The sequence below is a fragment of the Populus trichocarpa genome, chromosome 5 (assembly GCF_000002775.5).
Source record: "Populus trichocarpa isolate Nisqually-1 chromosome 5, P.trichocarpa_v4.1, whole genome shotgun sequence".
Taxonomy (NCBI): Eukaryota; Viridiplantae; Streptophyta; class Magnoliopsida; order Malpighiales; family Salicaceae; genus Populus; species Populus trichocarpa.
The window spans coordinates 9548836-9568105 of NC_037289.2; the positions used below are offsets into that span (position 1 = coordinate 9548836).

The following is a 19270-nucleotide window of genomic DNA, read 5'->3' on the forward strand; positions in this document are numbered from 1 at the left end:
ACATGGTGAGTCCAAATATGACCTGATTTACCTTGTAAAACCTAATTTAAATAAAAAATTATCAATATGACGTCGTTTTCACCTTTTTAAAAAAAATTAAAATAACAATGTTTTGAATTGACTCGAGTTACCCGTTACATAGTTCATAGATCCAAATGAGTTTAAGAAATCTTTTTTAGAATTATTTTTTTATTTAATAATATGATAATAAAAATAGACATGTAAAAACGATCGAATAAAATCTAAGAAAAAACCCTAAAAAATATTATGAATGGTTGTATAAAAAGAGAGCTTGCTAGTATTAAAGAAAGTTATAATCTTATTAAAAAAAACTAAAAACTAAATAATATTTTATAAAATAATATCTGAAATACATCCTTGATTGATTTATTTTAATTAATTTCAATTAAAAATTGAAGACCCACTAGGACGGGCCCTGTTTTGAGAGGGTGTTGTTAAGTCATTCAAATGTGAATCGGTTAACCCATTCAAAGCTTAGTTTGAAATTAAAAAAGAAATATTTCAATACAATGTTGTTTTACTTTATAAAAAAAATAGATGACAACATTTTGGATCGATTCAGGTTAATTCAAGTTCACTCTCAAAACTCACGACTCAAGTCATGGATTTATTTGGGTTTGATAAAAAAAAATCTATTTTACATTCTATTATACGATACTAAAAATAGGCATCCTGAAGAAAGTAATTGGATAAATTTTAATCAAAAAATCATTAATGGTTGAATTGAAATAGCGCTTGCTAATATTATAAAAAAGAATACTATGATTTTATTAAAAAATAACGTAAAACCTGAACTGTATTTAATAAAATAATATCCTAAATATATTTTTAATTAATCTATTTCAATAAATTTCAATTTAAACTAAAGGGAAAAAATGATGTCATTCCATATTTTTTAAATATTAAGATGATGATATTTTGGATTAAGTCAAGTTAACCCGTGAAATCCACGACTCAGATCATGTACTTAGTTGGGTTGAATGAGATGTTTTTTAGAATATATTTTTTATTTAATTATATGATACAAAAAATAGACATTTGCATCAAAGAAACTGAGTAAAATTTAAGAAAACAAATTGTTAAGAGTTATATAAAAAAAACGCATGCTAATGTTATAAAAAGAATGTTATAATCTTATTAAAAAACAAAGTAAAAGTTGAACGGTATTTATTAAAATAATATATCAAATATATTTCTAATTTATTTATTTTAATAATTTTCAATTTAAATTAAAAAAAGAAGTTAAAGGTAAAATAAAAACTAGGCATTTCAGCCTGGACTTGAGTTAGCCAACCCACTTAGCCTATTAAAAAAGGACATGCCCAAGGGCCTACAAGGCCAAGCCCCTGCTTTCTTTTTCCTTGGTTCAAGCATGTTGTCTATCCTTTCTTTAAAAAGAAAAAAACATACGACACGTTGTTTATTGTGATAGATGACTTGTCGTCTCTTTGTCCACATTCCAACTACTAGAGATGTGTTCAAAAAATCAGGGTGGAGTTTCTTGCACCTAAAAAATCATTTTTAGCTTATGTTCACTAAATAATACCTAATAAACATCGTTAGAACACCAACAAACCAATCTCTTAATTGAAAACACTCCTAAATTAGTCCAAAAACACAAAATTAAACCAAAATAATCTTTCTCAACCTCGATCTACTTTTTTTTTTTGTAAGATGAAGGGTATAAAAAAATCCTCAATTAAACTCTTCTCGTCAAATGAATCTTATCGACATAAAAAATGATTTTTTTCATAGTCGAAATATAGTTAACCAAGAACTTTCTCTCTTAAAAAACTAAGATTCTAAAACTAAAAAGAGCTAAAACAAAGTCAACACAGAATATACAACTAAAGATAACTTTTTTATGTGAATTTGAGATAAATCACTCTGTTTTTTCTCAACTTGGTCCTTATTTTTTTAATCATGTCTTAAGACTACAAATTAAAACCATAACTCATTAAATTAATCCAAAATCAAGCTCTAAAATCTTATCAAAACTTTCACATCTTAATAAAATGCAAATAATAGAAACCATTAATTGAAAAAACACATAAAATAAAACACAAAAGGATAAAATAAAACAAGACCAGTTTGATAATCAAAATGAAAAAAAAAAAAAAATAGTCTACAATGAATTACGAGGGATGCTACAATGCACATGCACTGTTTGATATAACAAATAGTTTGGATGTAAAATTGATACTAACCCAATAGTTTGGGGTGTATTTGATGTTTGCCCTAATAAGAAAACTTCCGTGCGAAACGTTTCATAAAAAAGAACACCAATGTGTACTCTCTCTCCCAATCGAAACTCTCAAAATCCAGTTTCCACAGTCCTTCAACGTCTCCCCCCACGCTTGGTAAACCCTCAGCCTCTCTCTCTCTCTCTCTCTCTCTCACTTAGGCAGCCAAGACTGCAAAAATGGGAAGAAACAATTTCTCGATCTTAACAGTTCTATCGGTCACACTCCTTCCCATTCTCTCCCTCTCTTTCTCCACAGATTCCCCAACAGATTGTCGCCTCTTAGTCCTCCTCGACGACTTGTCACTCAAATCTTCCCACTCAATCTTCTTCAATTCTCTTAAATCTCGTGGTTTCGATCTTGATTTCAAGCTTGCTGATGACCCAAAACTCGCCGTTCAACGTTATGGCCAGTACTTATATGATGGCTTAATTCTCTTCTCTCCTTCAATCGAAAGTAAGTTGTTGAATCCAAACAAATTGTTGTTTGTTGTTATCAAGTTATGATTTTTATGGTTCAGTTTCCGTTTTGAGAGAATGGGTTTTGTTACGAATTTGTTTTTTTGGTTTTCTTGGAATAATTTGTAATTTGGGATTTTTTTTTTAGGATTTGGCGGTGCATTGGATTTAGCTGCTGTTCTTGACTTTGTTGACTCGGGTCATGATTTGATTATTGCGGCGGATAGTTCCTCTTCTGATTTGATTAAGAGTCTAGCTACTGAATGTGGGGTTGATTTCGATGAGGTTGGTGTAGAATTTATGATGCATTGGATGTTTTTGTCATTTTATTTTATTTATTTTGTGTATTGAGTTTACCTTATATTGTAGGATCCATCTGCCTTGGTTATTGACCATAAAAGTTATGCTATCTCTGAGACTGAGGGTGATCATACATTGATTGCTGCCGATGATTATATCGAATCTGATGTGCTGCTTGGAAAAAAGAAAATTGAGGTTAGTTTGTTTGATCTTTTCATTCGTTACGTCAATTCCTTGGGAGGTTTAAGATTTTTATGGAATTTGGATTAAACAGGCTCCTGTGCTCTTTAAAGGGATTGCACATTCTTTAAATGCAGCGAATACCCTGGTAAGGTCAAATGTGTCCTGGTTTATTTCTATGTTAATGTAGCCTGATGAAGAAGTTTCAATGGGTTTGCTGGGTTATGTGTCATGATGTATAGGTATTGAAAGTCCTTTCTGCATCTCCTTTGGCTTATTCAGCTAATCCAAGCTCCAAATTGTCAAGTCCTCCATCAGTAACTGGATCTTCCATCTCGTTAGTTTCAGTAGTGCAGGTAACTTAGCTATCTCCATCAAAATGTTGCTCCTTTTCTCTCATCACACATAAAACAGCTGAAGAACATTGGTTTGTTGTGCTGTATTTTATGATTTATTTTAATTTGGTTTTCTGACCATTCCATTTATCTCTAGCTATCCTTCCTTATGTTTCCCTTGAATCCCATACATGCTCCCATGTATGTATGACTTTTGCATGTCATGGTGGGTGTCTGTGTTATGAACACCTGCTCTTAGCTGAGGTTTTAATAAAAAAAAAAAGTAATAAATTTGAGCGAGATTTCTTCTTGTTGACAATTTTTACATAATGCAGGCTAGAAACAATGCTCGGATTATGATTACAGGTTCATTAGATATGTTTAGTAACCGGTATGCAATCATATGATGGTTTTTCAACTCCAGTATTTCTCTAGCAATTATTTGTTTCATATTTGTTGAAATATCTCTGTGTGATTCAGATTTTTCAGATCAAGCGTACAGAAAGCTGGGAGTCCAAGAAAGTAAGTGAAGTTCTTGTCAAACTTTTTTTTTAGTTTACATCTATTTTGGGCTGCTAAGGTTTTATAAAACGTGTTGTTTCACAACGTTCAATAAGGAATCGTTGCTGCATAAATGATATGTCATCTCTTTGTGCCTAGGTATAGTACAAACGACTGAGAATAGGAAAACTAATGGTCATTGGCTTAATGCATTTTGAAGAGTACAAGGAAATCACCTTCCTCTACATCATCAAGACTTTTCCTAGGCTTGTGTCATGTTGATAGCGTTATATGAATACATGTCGCAAACTTTATTTGCAAGTTTCATTTTTACATCACACAAACACACAATGTGTATTCACTTTTTTATATGTCAAGGCCGCAGTTGGTTGTGGTAAGAGCTCCGGGCCCATATATCTTCTATTTATTCTTGGTCGATTCCCATTCTCAATATGCATATGTTTGCAATAAGATGAGGCATAGTTTCCCTGAAGATCCACAAAGCCATGATGTTTGTGTTTGCATGCTCATGAAAGAGAGTGTAATTGATTTTGAGTTCACATTGGGAGAGAGGGAGTGTGTGTGTGTCGGGTGGGGGTGGGGGGGTCATTGCTCATTTTGTTGGGGAAATTTTTTGGTTGGATGGTTTTGTTAATTTTCATCCACTTGCCTATTTTTCCCTCTGCTGGCCAATTGTTTAGCTTGTGAACAGAAATTCATATATTCTGATTTTTTAAGGGAAGAAAGTCACGTTATTTGTGACCATGTGTTGACAGATATGATAAATCTGGTAACGAGCAGTTTGTGACTGAACTTAGCAAATGGGTCTTCCATGTAAGAGGTCATCTGAAGGTTAGGTTTTTATTCCAGTCGTCTTGAGTTACTATGTTTGTCTGGCTAATGTGTAATTATATTGCAACATTCTGAGACATGCTAAAGAATATTCTTTAGGTTGTTGATATAATGGCAACTTTTAGGATTTCTTTCTTTCTTTCACTTGATTGTGTTTTGTTGCATTTTCATCTGTTGTATAATATCAAGTTGCCTCCAGGCTGTGAATCTTAGACACAACAAAGCTGGGGAAACAGATGAGCCAGCAATGTATAGGATCAAAGATGATCTGGTAATTTGTCAAGCTGTGCACTCATTTAGTTATTTGAAATTTTGTTTGGAGAAGCTACTGATGAGAGAGAGTATTGACAATCACCCTGAACTTGTATATGAGTGCAGGATTTTTCTGTTGAGATATATGAATGGTCTGGAAAGAGCTGGGAACCATATGTGGCCAATGATGTCCAGGTCCAGCTTTACATGATGAGCCCTTATGTGTTGAAAACCCTATCAAATGACAAGAAGGTACACTTTTCCTAGGGTCCCATTTTCATTTTACCTTGCAAGTTACAAACATGCCCCATGCCAACGTCTGATCTTTTTTGCACCGGGTTTTGCAGGGCTTGTATCATACATCATTCAAGGTTCCTGATGTTTATGGGGTTTTCCAGTTTAAGGTTGAGTATCACAGGCTTGGATATACTAGCCTGTCTCTCTCCAAACAGGTAAGCTTCTTGGACTTGGATAATTTTTCCTTCACTTAATCAACTTAGCAACTTACCTGGTTTACTGTAGTGGATTGACTGGTGTGATTATGATTGATGTTAAAAGTGCTGGCTGCAATTTGATGATAGTGATATAGCCAAATTTAACATATTTGGGATGTCTTATAAAAAGGAATTTGGATGGTTAGTTCGGGTGCAGTGTACTGACTTAATAGATAGTAGAAGTGGTGCAGCTATATCAATTCAGTTGCTTAATTTTTTTGCTGGAAGGACATAATTATGCTCATTTGGGGAAAAGCACTTTGAGAAATATTATTGTGTGCTGACCTGTCCAAAGATCTATTCATGGGACAACGATAACGAATCCCAAAGAAGCAATTGATTGCAAATTGTATTGCTTCAATTTATAAAATGTGAATTGTTTTTATGAAGATTCCTGCATCTATTATTGTATGTTGTTAATATATCCTCCGCACAGAATTCTTCATTATAGTGGTGGATGGCCTGAAAGACAGTTAAAAAACCAATTGAAATTGTGAATGCAGATTCCAGTTCGGCCCTTCAGACACAATGAATATGAGAGATTCATTACAGCTGCTTTCCCCTATTATGGGGCTTCTTTTACTATGGTATTTTCTATAAAAAAGAAACTGGAATATTATTGTTTTGTGAACATATAGTATTTGCATGTGTGCATGCTAATCACATATTCTCCTGTCGTTGGCAGATGGCCGGGTTCTTTATCTTCAGCTTTGTCTACCTATACCACAAGTGAGGCCCTATTGTAATAGAGAGGATTGCACTGCTATGAAGATGGTTCTTTCTGATATACACTGAGAATATATCGAGGGCCTTGTAACAGTTTTCCCCCTCAGTTTCATTATTTAGGAAGAATTTATTGTAGTAAAATTATCCGGCATTAGTATGGCTCTTCTGAGGTGGTGCCAAAGCTTGAACCTTGGTCAGGTAGTTGGAGCTTTCCTACAACAAACCGCAAGGCCAGAGAGCATTGGTATCGAAATGTCTCTCTCGTTCTCCGTGAAGAAAACTGTTGACGAGCACCAGAGCCAGAAAATTATAGGCCCGACACAGTTTTACTACATAAACAAACATCTAGATTCTGGTCTAATAAATTTGCCAGTGATAGTACCAAGTCTCAAGTCAATTTTTCTTTCCCTCTTTGAAAGGTCTCTAGGCACTCTTTGGAAAATGGGCTTTTTAGTGCCTTTATATTTTAGCTTAATAATTTTAAATAGAAAAAATAAACTATGAAAATTATTCCATTCAAATAGGAGAAAACTAGAAAAGCATTATAATACATAATAAGAAAACAAAACTAGAAAAAAATAAAATTAATCATGGAAATATTTTTTTTCCCAAAAAAATCTCATGCATCGCTAATTACTCGAGTTTTCTTCTAGTGGTAACATGAATGCGTGAAAAAGAATAATAAATATATATATATATATATATATATATATATATATATATATATATATATATATATATATATATATATATGAATATGTTTGTATCGAAACTCTACTTGGTTACATTAACTTGCCATTTTTTTTTAGCTAAAATAAATAAAAAACTTATTTTCAATTAATAAACAAATGAAAAAAATTCTACTTTGAAAACTTGTCCAGGCAAGTTGCTACAAATCATAACATACACAAGTTAATTAAATTCCATACGCCAAAACTAAATAAGAACAATCCTCAAATGATCGATCAAGATCAGATCAATCCCGAAAGCCAACCACAGACACACACACACACACACACACACACACACACACACACACACATATACAAGGAGAAGATGAAAGAAGAAGTTAACTTGCTGGAAATTGAAGGCAGGTACTCTTTTGCGTGTGGATCGGAAAGAATAAGCTTGAATTGATGGGAAAAGAGGAGGGACAATTTTCATGGGAAGAAAGGTTTTTTTTCCCTCTGCGTGTGGTTGCCTGAGTAGGGCTTTATCCTGGAATCAAAATGGTGACATTTAAAAAATAAGTAGGGTTTTATTTGGGTTTTGCCAAATTACTCGATCTTGAGTTAACTCGGTAGGTCACTTAGATTTAATTAAGCTAATTTCTCAATAGAATTTTGTATGAATTCAGATTGATTTAAGTTTTAGATCATCCAGGTCTCGGGTTAACCAGTTAAGGCGGTCCGAGCTTTTTAACTATAGTGTCAATTGATGAAGTTATAAACACTAGGAAAAAAAGTAGCAAGCCTAATTAGCTATGCATCATAACCGAATATATAATACACCAATATCAATTAAGAAATTATTGAAATGGGATTAAAGGGAATATGAAAGTTTTCCTCTTCTCTTTCCTAGAGAATAAAGAAGGAAATTGATTCCTAACATTGCATGGCAAACGGCTATATATATAATAGGAATAAAAGAAAAGGAAAAAACCTCATGATAGTTCGTATGTTTTTTCCTATATAGTGATAAAGAAGTTTCCTAGATAATGAAAAAAGAAATTGATTCGAGTACGAGGAACATCATTTATCAAGAGCATGTGTTTTTTAAGGTAATAAAATAATTTTTATATGTACCAATAAAATCCTCTCAAATATAGGTCATGATTTCTAAAGTTTTAAGGGAGTTTTACCAAATCAAATGTTTTGACAAATTCCTATTTTTTTATTTGTATTGTATTTGCGAAGAAAACTTTTTCTGCTATATTCAATATGGTTTCTAAAGTTTAAGAATATTTTTATTAAATAAAATATTTTGACAAAATTTCTAATATTTTTTAAATATAGTTATAGACTAGACTTGGAATCCGCGCTACGCCGCGAGACGATTGTGTTATGAAAGAAGCAAGAAGAACCCAATACTCGGGTGATTAACTTAATTATATCCAATAAGATCCATTAATTTAATATCTTATTTAAATCAAAGGCAACAACATAAAATGAATTGTAAAAAAACACCTGTCAATAATAAATAAAAAATAAGTCATCAATATCATACATGCAAGGAGAAGAAAGAAAAAATCATTAGAGACTTACCACCACTCTATTGTCGACATCATCCACAACCAAAAAACCTTGTTGAGTTGGTTTAAACTCAACTGCAAAAGGATGCAAGACGACATCGAGAAAAGTTAAATGGTTTGCTAGAGCAATACCCTATAAAAACAAACAGAATAAAACACAATGAAGTGAATATCTATTTATATTCAATCAATCAATTATATTTAATTAAAGAAAAAAATATTTTGATAACATATAGCTATAAAGGAACAAAATATAAAAAGACTCTAGATAACTCAGCCAAAAAAAAAAACAAAGGATGTAAAAAGCATATTAAAAAAAATAATGAGCTTAATCTCCAATAAAATAAAAATTAAAAGATAATATATATATATATATATATATATATATATATATATATATATATATAACATTAGCTTAAAAGAACAATAAAAAGAAAAAGCAACCACTAGCAAATGTCTTTAAGCTGGGTTAATTTTCAAATTGGAATATGTGAAATTTCAAAATAAGGTTAACCAAGAAGTTTAAATCCAAATCAACTTAATATTGAAGAATAAAATTGAGTGTAACAAAAAAACCAAATTAAAAAATTTAACAAAGCAAAAAGAAAAAAAAACAATAAAGAGAATAAGGATAAAATCTGATAGAAAAGAAATGATCAATGGTGAAATTTCCAAAAGAGTTACACTATAAAAATTATCTCAGATGACATAAATAGCAATTAAAAGAATAAGGATTAAATAAGATGAATTTTTAAAAAAAATCAAAATTGAAACAAGTTTCAATTTTCATAATTTTTTTCAAATAAAAAAATATTAACAAAAAAACCAAGGACTAAATCAAAAAACAAAGAAAAGCAAAAAAAAAATCAAATGAGGATGAAATTAAAGCAAAATTTGATTTTCATAAGTTATTTGAAATAAAACAAATATCAGCCAGAAGATTAAGGACAAAATCAAAAACAAAGAGAAGCTAAAGGGCTAATTTGAAAAATTATAGGGCAAGGCATAAGAATCGAGGGGGGAGAGGAAAAAAAGAAAAAAAATGTCCTCAAAGCGAAACAGGAGCTCCGTTTTCTACATGTTCCACCTTAACATGGAGTAAACATCGAGACGGATCTAATGACGTTCCAAAATGACATTTTCAATTGCTAGAATCAACTGCACGTACCGTTCAAAGAAGGAGCAGTTGATGAGTTTACGCGTGCCCAACACACGCTAGTGTTTTTTTTAAATCCTTTTAATTTATTAAAAGATAAAACTAACCCATACTTTACCTAATAACAACAAAAAAACCAATACTATAGTAACAAAAAAACCCTCAAATCTAAGGCAAGTAAAAAACTAAAACCCAAAGGCAATGATGTATTTTTATTGTGCAAATACAGAGGATAAGACGCAAACACTCCTTCTAGCTGGCCAAAGGTTTTTTTTATTTATGTGGCTAGATTGATAACTTTACCTATAAATTTACCTCTAAATAACACTAAACAATGTATTAACATTAAAGATATTTATGATAATCTATAGTGCAAATTTAAAGACAAATACTTATTTTGTTCTAAATTAATTTAAAAATATTAAAATATCTCTATTGAGAAAATAATAATGCCTTCATTCTTTTAGGAAAAAGTTTTTTTTTTCATGAGTAAAAAAGAAATAGGGAATGAATTGTTTCATTCATGGTGTACTATGTCTTGCGGAACAGAATTCTCCATCTTTTTATAGTTTTATTTATAATTTATAATTTATAATATAGTACATGTGTACATAGTTATTAAACTCGGACCGGCCTTGCAGGTCAACCCAGGGGTTGGACCGGTCCGGGTTTGTTAAAAGACTGGTCAGTGCAACGACCCGGTCAAACCCGGTCGACCCGGCGGGTTAACTAGTGACTCGGGCGAGACCCGACCAAGACTCGGTGTTTTTTTTTTTTTCAAATGTGGGATTTGAAACCCATTGGTATATATACTTTATGTTCCCAAGAAAGAAATTATGTTTTTTCAATGTGGGATAAAAAACTTTTTGATTTAAATACTTCAACTTAAAAGGATAACATAGTATCTTTTTAATGTGAGATTTGAAACCCATTAGTATATATACTCTATGTTCCCAAGAAAAAAATTATATTTTTCCAATGTAGAATTGGAAACTCATTAGTATATATACTCTATGAAAAAAACTATATTTTTCAATGTGGGATTAGAAATCCATTAGAATATATACTCTATGTTCTCAAGAAAAAAGTTATATTTTTTCAATGTGGGATTGAAAACTCATTAGTATATATACTCTATGTTCACAAGAAAAAAAAACTATGTTTTTTCAATATGAGATTTGAAACTCATTAGTATATACTCTATGTTCTCAAGAAAAAAATTATTTTTTTTCAATGTGAGATTTGAAACCCATTAGTATATATATTCTATGTTCACAAGAAAAAAACTATGTTTTTTCAATGTGGGATAAGAAACTTTTTTGATTTAAATACTTTAACTTCAAAGTTTAACATAATATCTTTTTAATGTGAGATAAAAAAAACTTTTTAAAATATTCTTTTAAACTTCATTATTTATAATATATATAGCCTATATTTACATGGATTTTCTTAATTTTTTCATATAAAATATTAAAATTTTAATTTTTCTGGGTTAACCTGAGTTGATTCGGGTTGATTCATGAAACCCAAGATCTGTTCCTTGACCGGTCAACCCAGACTAGGTTTAATAACTATGCATGTGCATGTGTACTGGTGCTTTATGTTTTGTCTGTTTTCTCATCTCCTTCAAGTAAATGCTGCCTTATTATCCAGAAACTTCCATTCAAAATTGAATTTTTCAGATAACACCAAACATTTATTATTTATAGCTACTAACTACTGTACGTGCGTATCAGTTCCATCAATAATTAAAGCCTTATTTGTTATCAATTTAATGTATTAAATTAGTGTTCGTACGATAAGATTGGTTGGTGGTGGTTTTTAAATATAATTTTTTATTTAAAAATATATTAAAATAATATTTTTATTTTATAAAATTTAATTTTAATATATTAAAATAATTTAAAATTTTAAAAAAATTAATTTAAAATTAAAAAAAACACTCTATTGTCAACATCATCCACAACCAAAAGAACTTGCTGAGTTGGTTTAAACTCAACTGCAAAAGAATGCAAGACGACATCAAAAACAATTACATGGTTTACTAGAGCAATAGCCTATAAAAACAAACAGAATAAAACATAATGTAGTGGATATCCATTTATATTCAATCAATCAATTATATTTAATTTAAAACTTTTTTTTTAGAAAATATATATAGAATGGAACAAAACATAAAAAGATCTCAGATAACTCAACCAAATTAAAAAAAAAATAATGAGTTTAATCTCCAGTAAAATAAAAATAAAAAGATAAAATATATTAAAAAAAAACATTAGCTTAAAAGAACAATAAAAAGAAAAAGCAACCCTTAACAAATGTTTTTAAGCTGGGTTAGTTTTCCAAATTGAAATATGTGAAATTTCAATATGAGGTTAACCAGGAAGCTTAAATTCAAATCAATTTAATGTTGAAGGATAAAATTGAATGTAAAAAAACCAAACTAAAAACTTTAGCAAAGTAAAAGGAAAAAACAATCAAAGGAAAAGATAAAATCTAATAGGAAAAAATGATCGTTGGTGAAATTGCCAAAAAAGTTACACTATAAAAATTATCTTAAATGACATAAATAGCAATTAAAAAAACGAGAATTAAATAAGTCAAATTAAAAAAAAAATCAAAAAGGATGAAATTGAAATGAAAATAAGTTATTTCAAATAAAAAAAATATTAGCCAAAAAACTAAGAACTAAATCAAAAAACAAAGAAAAGTAAAAAAAAATTCAAATGAGGATGAAATTAAAGCAAATTTTGATTTTCATAAGTTATTTGAAATAAAACAAATATCAACCAAAAGATCAGGGACAAAATAAAAAACAAAAAGAAGCAAAAGGGCTGATTTGAAAAATTATAGGGTAGGGCGCAAGAATCAAGGGAGAGAGGAAAAAAAAGAAAAATAAATGTTTGTTGAAGCAAAACCAGAGCTCTATTTTCTACGCACGCCACCTCAATACGGAGAAAACACCGAGACAAATCTAATGACATCCCATAATATCATTTTTAGTTACTAGAATCAACCGCATGTGTCGTCTAAAGAAGAAGGAGCAGTTGACGAGCTGACGTGTGCTCAGCACTCGCTAGTGTTTTTTTAAATCCTTTTAATTTATTAAAAGATCAAAATAACCATTACTTTACCAAATAACAACAAAAAAAACCAATGCTACAGTAACAAAAATACCCTTAAATCTAAGGCATGTAAAAAACTAAAACCTAAGTACAATGAGATATTTTTATCGCAAATATAAAGGATAAGAGGCAAATACTCCTCCTAGCTGGCCAAAGGATTTTTTTATTTATAAGGCTAGATTAGTAACTTTACCGTGCACTTTATAAGTAAAAATATAAATATACCTCTAAATAACACAAAACAATGTATTAACATTAAAGATATTTATGATAATCTACGTAGAAATTTAAAGACAAATACCTATTTTGTTCTAAATAAATTTAAAAATATCAAAATATCTCTATTGAGAAAACAATCATGCCTTCATCCTACAGGCAAAGTTTTTTTTTTTTTTTTTCATGAGTAAAAAAGAAACAGGGAATTAACTGTTTCATTCATGGTGTACTGTGTCTTGGGGACATAACTCTCCATTTTTTTTAGTTTTAATTATAATTTATAATTTATAATATAGTACATGTGGACAGGTGCTCATCTCCTTCAAGTAAATGCTTCCATATTATCCTGAAACTTCCATCCAAAATTGAATTTTCAGATAACACCAAACATTTATAGCTACTGACTACTGAACGTACGTATTAGTTCGATGTCCTCCGTCATTAATTGAAGCCGTATTTGTTATCGGCTGCGGCTCAAGCTATTCCACCAAAAACAGGTCTTGACTTTGTCAAATCAATTTCATGTATTAAATTAGTGTTCAGGAATATGATACGATTTGATTTGATTATACGATTGTGTTTACAATTTTTTTTATATAAAAATATATAAAAATAATATTTTTATTTTATTTTATAAAATTTATTTTCAGCACATTAAAGTAATTCAAGATTATAAAAAAATTAATTTAAAATTGAAAAAACTAACAAATTTTCAGAAATGATTTTTGAATGCAAAATCAAATATACTCTTGGTGTGTTTGTTTTTTGGAAGGTGGTTTTCGAGAAATAATTTTCCAAACTTTTTTGTATTTGTTTGCTATTAGAAAAGTTAGTCAACAGAAAACACTTTTATGTTAAAGAAAAATTTGGCTTGATTTCCAGGAAAGCATTTTCCTTTTATTTTGGGCGGAAAACACTTTTCAGAAGTTATAAAAAATTTAAAAATATTATATTATTTGCTGATTATATCAAATTTGGTTCTCAAACTTTTGATTGCTATGTATTTTGTTTGAATATTTTTTTTTTCAAATTCATCCCTTAAAATTTGATTTAATTTAATTTTTATATTAACTTTGATCCTTATTTTTAGTATTGTTATTTACTTTTTTCTTATCATTTTTTAAATTGAAATTTTTTATCTATCAAATTTGGTCCTCGTTATTTTATTGTTACTTATTTTATTTAAAATAATTTATAAAATTATAATTATTATTATTTTAATTTCATCATCTTTTAATTTTTTTTTATCTGTTAGATTTGATCTCTATTATTTTGATTATTATTTATTTTATTTGAGATAATTTATGAAATTAGATTTTTTCAATTACATTCTCATTCAACTTTTTAATTTGTAAGATTTGTTCCTTATTATTTTAATGAACTTGAAAAAAAAATAAAACACTAATAAGTTATTACAGGAAAGTAGTTTCCTTTTAGAAAGTGTTTTCTAACTTACTTTTAATGACACTACCAAATATCAAAAAATAATTTACTTTTCCAGAATTCACTTTCCAAAGAAACCACTTTCTAAAAGGAAACTACTTTCCTGTAAACAAACGGGGCCTAAAATAGTGTTTAAAATTGTGATAACAGTTGTTTTTTAAAGTTTTTTTTACTTGAAAATACATGAAAATAATATTTTTTATTTTTTATAAATTATTTTTAATAACAATATAATTTAAAAATAAAAAAATAATAATCATGAAACACATTTCAACCCAATAAATGATATGAGCATGAAACATGTCCCGGCTGGATAGGGGCAGTTTTTTCATGTCGTGGAACAGGTGTTGAATCCACAAATTGTAAATGCATACGCTGGGAAAGCAATTATTTCATATCTTCATCTGATTGGTTAAAAAAATTGCATGCATTAAATAAAAGTTAGATTAGCTATTTATTGAGTATCTATTGCGGTACTACTTTTCTATTCCTCTCACGACGGCTAATTCCGTGTAATGGAACGTGTTTGAAATCAAGTTTTTTTTTTTTTAAATAATTTTTTATATTTTTAAATAATTTTTATGTTTTAATATTAAAAATAATTAAAAAAACAAAAAAAATATTATTTTAATATATTTCAAGTAAAATCAACGCACCACGCAACCTAAGCAAGCAAAACACAATGACAGTCACCATTAATTTCTTAATTATCTAACAATTTGTTGGTTCTAAGTATGCAACGTAAATATGGTCAGATTTTAACATGAAAAACAATTTATTTTGAAAAAAAAAACATGAAAACTAGCTTACATAGTAAAGTTATATATAGGAAATCTCGTTATTTAGCACTTCCATTTCCCCGGTTAACATTTCCATTTCCCCGGTTCAAATAAAAATTGGATAAATTTAAAAAATAAATTAAATTAATTTTTTTATATTTTCAAAAATTGTTATCATCCGCTATATCAAAATAATTTTTAAAAAATAAAAAATATATTATTTTAATATATTTTTAAATAATAAATATTTTAAAAAATAATTATTATTCTATTCTTAAACACTACGGTTATTAAGTTGTCGGATCTGATTAGGTTCTACTCCTATCGTTCTTAGGAAAGGGTCAAATTCACCACTTTTAAGAACTTGTGATGGTTGCGGTTGAATTTTCGTGTTGATTAGACAGACGATTAGGATTTCAATATTACACCATCTTCTTCAAGTTTCAATGATTTCTCCCAAATACTTAGTAGCATTTTCTATCCCTTTCAGCCAATCTAATTAGTACTTAATTGACAAATACAAGGCTGTAAGTAGGTTGAAAAATATATCCCTTTTTGTTTCTGAAATATCTTGGAATTTAAACTCCTCTCGAGAATATATTTTTATATATATAAATATTAACTTTCTTAATAACTAAAATGTTATTGTTTAATTTTGAGAAGATATATTCATTGAGATAAATATTGGTTGTTTAAATTTTTTAATAATTTTTTTTCTCATTTCTCAACATTTAAAAACTAAAAAGTGATGAAAATTAAATTCAACATTAAAAAAAAACAAGGATTTCCGAAACAACAAGGACCAATGTCTCTAAAATGTCAATCGAAAAGCCAATCTGGAAACACAGAATTAGACTAACCTCTGCGCACCAGAGGTAGAATTACCTCTTAAATTTAATTAAAAACCGGTAATGTCTCAATAAGAAAAAATAAATAAATTCTGACAATTCACGCTAGCTTATGGAAAGATTCTGATAATGCGTCCTATAAGATCCATCCAATAAAATCCAATCCAAAATCTTATCTTTGTCACTTCTCATTTCCGTTGGCCTTAGCCTCAGGCATCACAGTTCCTACACCCACTCTGTCTGTCTAAATTTTCCGATTCCAATCGCTCTCTAGACTCCTATTTCTCTGGGTACCTTGTTTCTCAGTACTTGTTGTTAGAAAAGTCATCACGCATTTGTTGCTAAGATGAACTCTTATTGCCGAACTTTAGCACTACTGTTCAGACGTAACCAAACCTGTTTTTCACTTGCACTTCAGTTTTTTATTACAGTTATATAGATACCCACCAAAGCAAATCCCCCATAGGTTTGATCAACTCACACTCACAGAGTTGCAGCAATCTCTCTCTCTCTCTCTCTCTCTCACCCACCCACACACACACACACCCACCCACACACACACAAGAAGAGCAAAAAGAAAAAAAAATGACTTCTGTGAATCTGGGTCCATGGGTTCAGATAACTTCAATCATCAACAAAAAAACAAGATCCAGATCCAGACCCATGTCAAACTTCTTGTCCCCGGGCCTTAAAACCCTTCAAATCGCTTCAACACATCAAAGACAGAGAAAACCCATGTCTTCAATTTGCGCAGTTCTTACAGAAGAAGAGACTCTTCAAGAAGATCAACACAAACCCACTTTTGATTTCAAGTCTTATATGATACAGAAAGCCAATTCTGTTAACAAAGCATTAGATACTGCTGTTACTCTTAAAGAACCGGCTAAAATCCATGAGTCTATGCGTTACTCTCTTTTGGCTGGTGGCAAGAGGGTTCGGCCAGTGCTTTGTCTAGCTGCATGTGAGCTTGTTGGTGGGTCTGAATCCATGGCTATGCCTGCTGCTTGTGCTGTAGAAATGATCCATACTATGTCATTAATACATGATGATCTTCCTTGCATGGATAATGATGATCTTCGCCGCGGAAAATCCACCAATCATATTGTTTTTGGTGAGGATGTTGCGGTTTTGGCAGGGGATGCTTTACTGGCATTTGCATTTGAACATATTGCAGTGTCTACACTCAATGTTTCGCCTCTTAGAATTGTTCGTGCAGTTGGTGAATTGGCGAAAGTGATTGGTGCTGAAGGACTTGTTGCTGGACAAGTTGTGGATATTTGTTCTGAAGGGTTGTCCGAAGTGGGGTTAGAACAGCTTGAATTTATTCATATTCATAAGACTGCTAAGTTGTTGGAAGGTGCGGTTGTTTTAGGGGCTATATTAGGTGGAGGGACCGATGAGGAAGTTGAGAAATTGAGGCGATACGCGAGGAGTATTGGATTGTTGTTTCAAGTAGTGGATGATATTCTTGATGTTACCAAATCTTCACAAGAATTGGGGAAAACTGCAGGGAAAGATTTGGTTGCGGATAAAGTTACTTATCCTAAGTTAATGGGAATTGAGAAGTCTAGGGAGTTTGCTGAGAAGTTGCTTAACGAAGCTAGGGAGTTGCTTGCTGGATTTGATCAAGAGAAGGCGGCTCCGTTGATTGCTTTGGCTAATTACATTGCTTACAGGCAAAACTAATTTATGCTGTATTTCAATTGTTTCTCGGTTGCCTTGTTTTCGTATAAAGCTAGATCTCTCTCTACAATTTTCAAAGAAAGCTTATTGCATCAATGTTGTCACAGAGAGGTTGTAACAACATTGCGACTCAGATTAATAGCAATAGGGACAGCTTAGTTTTCTCTCCGTGCTCAAGTTTTCATTGCTCATAAAACAAGCATGTTGTATCATTTGTGTACTAGTAATACTGGAATTTCCCCTTGTAATCGGGGTTATTGCTTTGTCATTCTTTTTGCTTGCTTTTCATGTTTTTCATTTACAAGAGTAGCGGTCCATTCAGTGAATGCATTAGGCATTAACTGCAATAAGAATGTCTCGTGACAGTGTGTCAAGCTATTCAGTGTGTTTAAAGAACTGCAAAGCAAAGAAAACAAAGATTATATTTCAGAACGTAATTCTCTCCTGGTTCTTGTAACGTGTCTAGATGAAGAATGCATTCATAGATTTTGAGGCATTCTGCATTGATGAAAGCTTGAAGTTTGCTGTTCTGATATATTCTTAAGTGGTTTTCCTTTTCTGTTGTATTTCCCCTGCTGGTGTGCCTTTTCATATCCTGTAGCACCATAGCATGCAAATATGCTTGCCTCTTGTTATCTGCCAAAAGTTTCTAGCTTCTTTAACTTCAGCTAATTGTAGGCTGTTAGTATGAACATGCCTCTTCTGGAGACTTGTAGGCTGCTAATTGGAGAAGCATAGATGAGGTTCTAGTCCAGGTTAGTTTTATTGTTCTTTCTAAAATTTTTGTTGCTGGAGTAAATCAAGTTTTGCTACATATAAAGAACGGAATCAACTCTGATTCATATTTTTGTGTAGGCTCTCAGAGATCTAATAAAGAGATAATTTTTGCTTTAGATTGGAATTCCCTGGTTGTTCAAAATCTTTGCTGGAAGTAGGGAAGAACTTTGGAAAATATAGTTAGTGGTATTGATATTAGTGACTCAAAGTGTCAGTTCTTAGCACAAATTAGGCAACTGAGAGCGAGCACTTGGTGGCGAACATGGCTCTGCTGGTTCGAATAGCAGATCACACAGAGTTCTGAAAGTCAAAAATGTTTTTGAGTAGTTGAATCTGCAATGACTGCTAGAGGTTATTATTCAATTCTCCAACCACATTATGGAAAAGGACTGCTAATTTTGGTTTGTAGCTTACAACTATTCCAAGAAGAATCCGAGATTATAATGAATCAAGACATGTTCTCATGATCTTGTAGGACCAGCCAGAGACATAAGATTTCCATGGTTCCATGTGAAACTGTCTTGGAAAATAAATTCATTTACTATTGGGCCGTACCTGGTCTTGGCTCATTTTCTAGGAGCAGCATGTGCTTCAAGTAGAAAGGTCACGTATGTGGCAAAAAAATACTAA

At 30.8% G+C, this 19270-nt stretch overlaps 2 protein-coding genes across 2 annotated transcripts; both read left to right on the plus strand.

Annotated features, from left to right (window-relative positions):
* Positions 1–2291: 2291 nt before the first annotated feature.
* On the plus strand, positions 2292–6747 carry LOC18099317 (dolichyl-diphosphooligosaccharide--protein glycosyltransferase 48 kDa subunit). The gene is made up of 13 exons (XM_006383186.3): positions 2292–2720; positions 2871–3007; positions 3092–3217; positions 3297–3350; positions 3445–3558; positions 3873–3928; positions 4018–4059; positions 4815–4890; positions 5090–5161; positions 5269–5394; positions 5490–5594; positions 6140–6223; positions 6322–6747. Exons 1-13 carry the CDS (start codon positions 2444–2446, stop codon positions 6367–6369), a joined length of 1317 nt encoding a protein of 438 aa, XP_006383248.2. The 5' UTR covers positions 2292–2443; the 3' UTR covers positions 6370–6747.
* A 9598-nt stretch (positions 6748–16345) lies between these two features.
* Positions 16346–18131, plus strand: LOC18099318 (geranylgeranyl pyrophosphate synthase, chloroplastic). Its single transcript, XM_006383187.3, has one exon. The coding sequence runs from the start codon at positions 16766–16768 to the stop codon at positions 17864–17866; it is 1101 nt and encodes a 366-aa protein (XP_006383249.1). The 5' UTR covers positions 16346–16765; the 3' UTR covers positions 17867–18131.
* The last annotated feature ends 1139 nt before the right edge of the window (positions 18132–19270 follow it).

What these genes read in the sequence shown, in the direction of transcription:
- LOC18099318 (XM_006383187.3), top strand. Translation starts at nt 16,766, where the DNA reads ATGACTTCTGTGAATCTGGGTCCATGGGTTCAGATAACTTCAATCATC.
- LOC18099317 (XM_006383186.3), top strand. Translation starts at nt 2,444, where the DNA reads ATGGGAAGAAACAATTTCTCGATCTTAACAGTTCTATCGGTCACACTC. An exon ending in CCCTATCAAATGACAAGAAG is followed by an intron (nt 5,395 to 5,489) that starts GTACACTTTTCC and finishes CGGGTTTTGCAG; the next exon opens with GGCTTGTATCATACATCATT. An exon ending in ATGGGGCTTCTTTTACTATG is followed by an intron (nt 6,224 to 6,321) that starts GTATTTTCTATA and finishes TGTCGTTGGCAG; the next exon opens with ATGGCCGGGTTCTTTATCTT.